This window comes from Anguilla rostrata, chromosome 16, assembly GCF_018555375.3.
Source record: "Anguilla rostrata isolate EN2019 chromosome 16, ASM1855537v3, whole genome shotgun sequence".
Lineage (NCBI taxonomy): Eukaryota > Metazoa > Chordata > Actinopteri > Anguilliformes > Anguillidae > Anguilla > Anguilla rostrata.
The window spans coordinates 24374802-24383907 of NC_057948.1; the positions used below are offsets into that span (position 1 = coordinate 24374802).

The 9106-nt window shown below is 38.0% G+C and overlaps 1 protein-coding gene across 1 annotated transcript in view; it reads left to right on the forward strand.

Annotated features, from left to right (window-relative positions):
• Positions 1-4106, forward strand: part of LOC135241967 (protein unc-13 homolog C-like) — a 95441-nt gene extending 91335 nt beyond the window's left edge. The window contains exon 32 of the mRNA XM_064312800.1: positions 142-4106. Within this exon, the coding sequence (XP_064168870.1) occupies positions 142-427 (286 nt within the window). The 3' untranslated portion in view covers positions 428-4106. The remainder of the gene's footprint in view (positions 1-141) is intronic.
• Positions 4107-9106: the final 5000 nt, after the last annotated feature.

The window sequence follows — 9106 nt, forward strand, 5'->3', positions numbered from 1 at the left end:
AAATGAAATAAGCTTTTGCATCAGTGGTAGGCATAGTATGAATGCACATCCTTGGTGTGTATGCTATTTCTGCGTAAATTCTGTAATCTTGTGCATAGTGTTCTACCTTGCTGACACCACACCTGTGTTTCAATTGGCTAGTGTTCTGAGCAACGAGCATGAGCCGGACGCCTACGAGCTTCACATCTCGGTGAAGGACTACTGCTTCGCCCGGGAGGACCGCGTGGTCGGGATGACCGTCATACAGCTGAAGGAGCTGGCAGGGAAGGCGAGCAGTTCGGCCTGGTACCCGCTGGTCAGGAACATCTCCATGGACGACACTGGACTGACCATCATGAGAATACTCTCCCAGAGGACCAACGATGAAGTGGCCAAAGAGTTTGTGCGTCTGAAGTCGGAGACGCGATCTCCTGAAGAAGTGTCATAAAGCACGCCAGGGCGCGCCCGGGGGACCGCTCCCGTGCGGACTGTGGAGACAAGTTGTGTGTCGTTCGTTTCGTGCATGTGTGTAAAACATCTGTCGGAATGTTTCATTTTTAAGTACAGTACGTACAAGTGTTTACCGATACTTGCTCTGAAGTACTATATTCTCTGAGTTATGTTTAATGAGATATTAAATAAATTTTTGTACTAAATTTAGTCTTTTTGAACTGAAATTTGTTCAGATGAAGTGCCAAACCATAGGGAAAAATACAAAAAAAGTACAAAAAAAACCCCATGGTGAATTAGGTATCATTATTTTGCCCAGTGTTCTCATTCATTCTTCATTCGAAGGTTTAGAATTGTTACATGTTTTCATCTGCAGTGATCTTTTGATACAGTGCTCTACACAACACGTTGTGTATATCCTGTTTTCATCCCTGTCCTCTCAATCTCACACCAAACGTTGGCTTGGGTCTTACGCTTTGAATTTTGTGACCTGAAAATAGGCAATTTTTTTAGGAAAAAAAAGGGCAATGACTGCTATTAAACCTTCATAAGTCTTTGTAATTTTATAACAAGGAGGACAGCCTCCCTCACAATCAGTAAATAGAAAGGGTGGAAACATTTTTTTCTTTAAAATTGTTTTTAAAAAATCATCATTATTATTATTATTATTATTATTATTATTTTTCCATTGGCTTCCTGCCTTTCTGAATTATCACTGTGAACATGAGCTTTTGAAGGCAAGCTTACGTAACACTGATGTTAGTTTGATATCGTTTCATATGAAAAAACAACTGTTCCTGAGAAACTGCCAAAGTTATATTAAAATGTTTGTACAAAAAATCAATCCATTACCTGCAAGATATATACATACATATGTACATGTGCTATGTGACTTTTTCAGTGCTACATAACCTGGTTGTTGATGGGGTGATTCTCATATACTTTAATTTTTTTAAACTGTCAACCAGTTTTAAAGTTGCAAATGTTGCTTCTACATCAATTGTATCAGCTTCAACCAGTCCATGTTTATTTTTTTATTTTAAAAGGAAAGAGTATAACATTTGGTAATTATGCAACATTCCTGAGTATTGCACTGATGGCGAATTGTTTGTCATGTAAATATATTTAGTGAGAAATTCAAAGATTGATCATGTTTTTTTTATTGCCTAAGAGTCAAATGGGGATTTAAAGAAAAGGGACTGTAATTCATTGATCAAAAACATCATATGAGAAACAAAATGCCTGTTGTGACCATTTCCATATTTCATGAATACTTGAATCTGTCTTGATATTTTTATATCTCTCATTTTCAAACAATGTGTACATCATGCACCATTTTCACACTAATATAGGGAGGCACCGGAAGATATTTGAAGCATCACTCAATAAAAACTATTACCTAGGAACATGAAACACGAAGTTTAAATATTAAATATTCAGAGAGGAATACTAACAGGAATTCTCACATTAGCAGAATATTATGTACAATTGATAACTAAGTGCCATAAACTGAGTATTGTTAGTCGCTATGAGCAACTGACAATTCCTGGAGGTGCGTTCGGTTTGTCTGGTCTGATTACAAACATTCAGCAGAATGAACGTTTTCTCTGCTTTATTGCATAACTGTGACTCCATTGCAGATTGCTAGCCTGTGGTCTGTCTGTGCCAGTTGTGTTGGTTGCAGTTCTCTGGTGCTTTAACTGGCTAACCCATCTGATGGACTGAAGAATAAAGAAGAATAGGTGGCTGGTGCATTGTGTGTGATGTACAGTACATCAGTGGTTTCCAACCCTGTCCCTGGAGATCCACCATCCTGCAGGTTTTCAATCTGACCCTAACAAAGCACACCTCTTTCAACAGCAAAAGCTGCTAATTAGTAGGATCAGGCGTGCCAAATTAAGGTTGAAATAAAAACCTATCGGATGGTAGATCTTCAGGAACAGTACATGATGGTGCTATTCCGCCTGTACTGATAGAGGTTGTTGCGGGCTTTAACTATGACTGCGGATTCCAAATTGTGGAATAAAAGAAAGAAATTGTAAGATATGCACAAAAAATTGAAATGAATAACTATTTTGAAAATGGATTTGTGCAAAATTGCATTCTACTATAAATGTGATGTAAAATATGTTAATGTAATCTTTCCTGCTGATTCCAACTACAGATGAGGAAATGCAGTGCTTACTTATACAGTGGAAGGGAAAACTTTCAGTTGTAGCTCTGGAAAAATCTAGGCAAATGCAAGCTTACATTATATCCTATAGTGTGATTTGTTTTACAAATATTCAACTGGTGTATTACTATCTGATATATTCTCAGAAAATGAGCATCACCTTTTTTTTTCTTCTTAAAACCTAGGTTGACACAGGGTGATAAATCATACTATGTATTCCTAATCCCTATATGTACTACTAGTACTGTAGTGTCTGTGTTGGGGTTTTAGCTAGAGCGCTGTATGAATCTAGTCTGGTTTCCATGGAGACTAAGTTCACCACTGAGAGCAATCACTGCCCGGCACACACACAAAATCATTAACCACAGGCACCAGAAAGGGTATGTCATCTCCCCTCACCATAATGAACCTTCAGTTGGCCATTCACTAACCTGACAATGTATAGGAGGCCATATAACATTGTATGCACACACCTCACAAAAAAACTATATATTACAACATACACTCCTATATACATACACTCCTCACATAGACTAGTGAACCTGTGGGTCCTCAAGCGGCACCTTTTGAATCTCTGCTTCTGTGACGTATGCAGTTTTTGTGAATTTAGAAATCATTTGAATACATTATTTCTTTCATTATCCATTATGACTGATCTCTTATTATAGAAGCAATAGCACTGTTGACGCCACATTTTTCATGTGGCTGAACTACAAATACTTTCAACCGAATATATAAAGCAGTTCGTCAGTGGGTAAAAGCAAAATGCCTCCATCTTAATTTTCTACTTTACATGTATACTGTTTACACTGATGTATTTCTGTAATCCTAAAAGGATGATAGCTCATTTGTATTGCTGTGATATCAATTGCGTGATAATGATTCACACTAATAAGAGAAATTAATTGAGTAGCTTCCTGAAGTCTGGTGCATTTTACATCAGTGTCAAAATAATATGTAATAATGTATGAATGTAATGTGCGATATGTGTAATGTAGAATAACTGAATGGGACGTACATTGAAAATGGAAAAAGTGAAAAATTTGAAAATGGAGGTGGGGTGGGTGTAGCATAATGGTCTTAAAAAATAATCACTTGCAGTCAGTTACTGCTGAAGGGCTATTTGGTCCCCATAAATTTGTTTGTTCTTTCACCTGGCAGATGTTTTAAATGTGTTATTTACAAGTTCCTTGTATTTTGTTAAGAAAAAAGAAAAAGATGGTTAGATCTGGGGTTTACTAGTGTCCTCATTTGTACCGTATTTGTGGTGCCTGGGTGTGCATGGTAATTATACAAGAGCTTTGACGAAGCATAAAACTTTATTGCTGATGTTACTGGAACAGGTTCTTTAAGGGAAATAATGCTGTTTCTATGCAATGTTGGCAAAATGTCAATAGCAGCCAAATGAGCTGTGGAAAAGTCATATTAATTGTGACGATATTGTAAGCTGCTGTTCTGTTTATGGATATAGGCTGTGATTAAAGACATTAGTCATATGATCTACTGTATCTGTGATGAACCCTATATATTTTTCTAAATGAAATTTAATCAAAAGTCCATCAGATTGAATTAAGTGCCTACCTTGCCTTTGCCTGATACAGAAGTAATTATACAAATGTGCCAGTTGCAGCAACATATGGAAGTGTCACAAAAGCAGCCTGGGGTGTACACTGTGTTCCCTGCATCGCGGAGAGACTAAAGGCCTGGGGTGCGATGAAGTGCCATCCTTCAGTCCACCTGCTCTTCCACCACTGAACACATTTGAAGGTAACATTAGCAAGCCACCATATGTTTAGCCCGATCACCACAAAATTGATTGTCATGATGTATTTTGCTGCTGCCAGTTTTTAATGATGTCTTCTGTGCATCTAGAAGTTACATGCAAGTTGTTTTCCGAAAACACTGGCATTAGCTATTAATCTCATTTAACACTACGAGTTGTAACTCAAGTAATTTCTCTCTTTTCCTCACTCTCCCATCCTCTCTTTCTGTGAAAATTAGCAGTATATCACACCTGTATGTAATTATTGTGGCATTCATGGTTGAGCATGGTATACATTTCTATTACTGTGATTTTATGTGAATTTAAAATGCCGATTCACAATTTTGCTGGGTGCCTGATGAAATCAACCATTGTGAGCATGAAAATGAATCAATCTTATAATAGCCATTTGGAAAAAGCAGTCTCGGTGGTGCGCAGGCAAAACTGAATTGTAGCGCATCTGGGCAAAGGTTGTAATAGAAACAGCTGTGATGTCATGGGAAAATAACTGTTCTATTACAATGGTGCAGCTTAAGATGTAATGTAAAAATATAACTACAATGCCACGCTAAGCACAGCACGTCTTGCCATAATGCTAGCCAGAAATTCAGCTGCTGAGGTAGTGCAGAGAAAAATCTGAAGACAGCCTATAAAGTTAAGGAGCATTAAATAAATTATTTATATATTTCTCAAGAGTTTTTATTTATGCTTACATTACTGGAGCTTTTTATTGTACGTAATGCCAAATTCAGATGTGCATTGCATTAATTTACAGTATGTGCCAAGTCTTTGATTTGCATAAAGAGAAATCTGCTCATTTTGAATTCCTCTTGTTCGCTTTTACTCCATTGGAAAGTAGATGAGCAGTGACCAGTTTTTATTTTCCTTAATTCAATTTAGAGACTTTTTCCAGCACTCAGCTTCTTTTGTACTACTTTCTTTGCTTTACTGAAATGTACTATACCGCAGAGTTCTTTTTTCTTCGGTTTTTGGACCTCTACAGTACATGAGGAGTAAGGGCCAAATTATCCCAGTCTGAAATGTCAGAGGCCTAGCTGAGAGTTCTTACACTGTCAGAATAAGATAAATATGTAAGAAATTGTCTATTATTCTTGTGAATGTGCATTGCGTAATGGAGGCTCAAATGTTTTGCTCAGCAAAAAGATAATGCTGTGGATGCATTAATCATGACCTTCTACAACACATACAAAATGATTGAATATAAACATAATTGTGTCTTCTATAATGTAGTAAATTACATTTACTGATTTGCAAAACAATTACTTGTCATTGTTTTGAAAATCGTATGCACATCTTTTCCATCGGTGTGGCCTTCTGCCTTGTTCAGGCGCCTTTTCATATTACTTCATTTTCAGTTTTTCTGCAGTATCTTTCTTTTCATAATTTTTGTATTGTAATTATTACTGACTCCTACAGTTTTTAAGCTGAATATGGCAAATTTCACTGTGGTCCTGAATCATCCTGACCTCTGTTACATTGTTAGTTGATACTTTTTATACTTATAGTAAGAGCATTTTATACTAAAAATGTAGTGTGCTACTACTTCTGCTGTTACTATTATTTCTGCTACTACTTCCATTACTGCTACTACTACACTACATGGCCAAAAGTATGTGGACACCTGACATTCAACATCTAAAATTATAGGCATTAATATGGAGTTGGTCCACCCTGCTATAACAACCTCTACGCTTCTGGGAAGTCTTTACTCGAGCTTCCATTCAGCCAGAAGAGCATTAGCGAGGTTGGGCACTGATTGGGCCATTAAGCCTGGCTTGCAGTTGGCTCTCCAGACCGTTCTTGGCAAAACCATTTCTGTATGAACCTCACTGTGTGCCTGGGCACACTGTTATGCTGAAACAGGCAAGTTCCTTAAACTTCCTTAAACTGTTGGGGAAGCACAAAACTGCCTAAAATGTGATTGTATGCGGTAGTATTCAAAATTTGTCCAGGCCCCTTAGTGAAACTGAACGTCCCTTAGCTCCAGATGAAGGGGTGTTCAGATACTTTTGGTGATATAGTGTACCACCAGTACTACGACCATTATCATAGCCACTATCTGCCACTGCTATGACTAGTACTGCTACTACCACCCCTACTTCTACCACTACTACTACTACAACCTTCAATGCTGTAACTCTGCAACTGCAAAGTACTTGATATACTTACTGGAAATAAGAACAGTTTACAAAGCTTGCAAGCAAAGAGTTTCTCCTGGAATTCAAGTTATATTATGTTATTATTTGGCATTCCATGTGTGTACATCCTACAGACATAAGCGTTATCAGTGAGTTCTGACGGCCTGTGGCTGCCTGCCTGTATTTAATGACCTCTGAATTGTTTGGCTTTCAGATCAAACAGGCAATATGCCTGATGGTGTGGAATTTTACTGCTTTATCCAAGGTGCTCCATATCCATATTTCCTTTAATCTCCTGTCTGCGCCTGGCTGTCTCACTCACTCGCTCTAACACGCACACGCACACAAATAAACACACACAAACAGAAAGCTACCAACTGTCGTGTGTGAATGTAGACTGTCCAATCTTTACCAGCTAGCTGTCACGTTTTCTTAAAGGCCAACTTCACTTTTTTCACGGACTGTAATTACAAACAAGTCGCTGTTTTGACAGAAGCCTGTATGCCCAGAGTCTGGAACCTTGGGTTTCTGAGTTTGTCTTTTAGGAGCAGTGACCTAGTCTCGCCGTTTTATATTCAGATTTTAAATAGGGAAAACCAGCCCTGTGGATGGGAAAGGTTATGCCTTGTCGTCTGAGTGGGATCCTTAGAAAATAGGTGGGAGCATGTTTGAATGGGGGAAAGGGCAGGCATTTTAATATTGTAAACTGCTCTTTTGGGATACATGACGGATTACTTGAAAGCACCACATTGCTGGATTGGGTTAATAATAGCAATTCGTTCATTCTGGTCCCCTCTGCCAAACGCAATAGGACATTAGAATGCCATTTAAACGGTTGTGTTCTTTTCTTCCATTGGCTGTGTTATTATTGTGCCGTAATGAAAAACAATGATAATGAAGTAATGATGAGTTCCGAAAGGTCAGCCTGTAAGGCAGCAGCAATCATATCCTTCAGCTTATTACTGTGTTTTCATATCGCGGCCCAATCAACATTAATCTCAAGGATGGCAGTGTCTGTCCGTATTGGACAATTAATTTATGTATCTTTTAATTGTTAGATGAAAATTGTTTTCTTAGACGAAAAGACATGATGATTATAATCGTTTTGAACAGCACCAAGGTTCCATCTACAAAAGTGAACATTCACTTTCTGGTGTTTTTAATGCTAAATACAATCCTGTTTGCTTTCATTCAGACAATTTATTATCTTTCAACTTGCATAATTATTTTAGATCATTCAGATTGAAGTCTGTGCTCAAAAGAACTGTTTTATTGTGTTTTACTGTGAATATTTTTGCCAGAAAGTCAAAGATCTGATAAAAATAAATGAAAGACATCATCATCTTCTTAAACCCCACAAATTCTGTCTTGCACATCTTTCAATGGGAAGTGTGCTCAATAAAGTAATTCTCTTCAATTTATTGGATCCTGCAAGCCAAGAGTCTGACCGAATGACCAGCCTGAACTTTTTATGCGAATGAACACAGAAGCTCAAAACCCAGTCACAACATTGATTAGCTTGCCATGAGTCATAGTGGAAGTAGAGATCATTTCCGTGATGAAGACAAGCTTTTCAAGTGAAGGAAACAGCTTATATCAAACATGACGATTGGGCCATAATCAGCTAAATACATGATGTCATTAAATGTTCAATAGTTTCTGATGTAAATATTACATGTAAAAACTAGATGAAACATATTCAAAGCGGACTCTGAATTTGGTTAATTCTCACAGAACAATTACGAATGCTGGACCATGCAAGTAATTAAGCAGTACAACCAAACATATTGATCTTTGATCTGACTCCTCCATTAAGGAGCAAAACTCACTGTGGGTATGGGGCATACCAGGGATAATTAATAAAGACTCATTGCCCTGCAGCCCACCTTTCCCACTATATAAAGACACTATTGCTACAGCACAAACAAGGGCACCTGAGGGAATCTGGCCCTCGTCCTGATGTTCCTGGTATTGGCAGGAGGTGTGAGGCAGTAGCACTGAATCATTAACCACAGTGAAGGAAGACGAGCAGAGAGATGGGTTAACATTGCAATATCCCACAACAGAGCCGAAATTAATCAGGAGAGAGATTGCCAATCTTAAAGTCATTCCCCATATTCCCTACAGCTGTCATCGATGGCAGGGGTATTGAGTGTTGTTGATGGTATTGAATGCTAGGTAATGAGAACTGCCTTTCTTAAGGCTCTGTATTTTAAAATGGAAACAAATTAATTGTGTTTCTAGTCTGTGCATGCTAGGGATGCAATGGTAACAAAACTCAGTTTGGTTGGCAGTTTTGGTGTCACAGTATCAGCTTGGTTCACATCTGTGCATTTTTGTTTGAAAGGGAGAAAAAGGGCTCTTGGAAATGCCAATTTCAATGTTATTTATTTGGCAAAAAATGTCATCAAAAATTGTACTTTGGTATATTTTTTAGGACATCAAAATAAAATGTAGCATGAATCAGTAGTGCATAAGGTTGGGACCTCACTGCAACAGAAAAACAGAATATGGACAGATGGGACACCTACAAGATCCTCCTTGATGAAATGAGAAGACTCCGTATATGGCTCCTATTCCCAG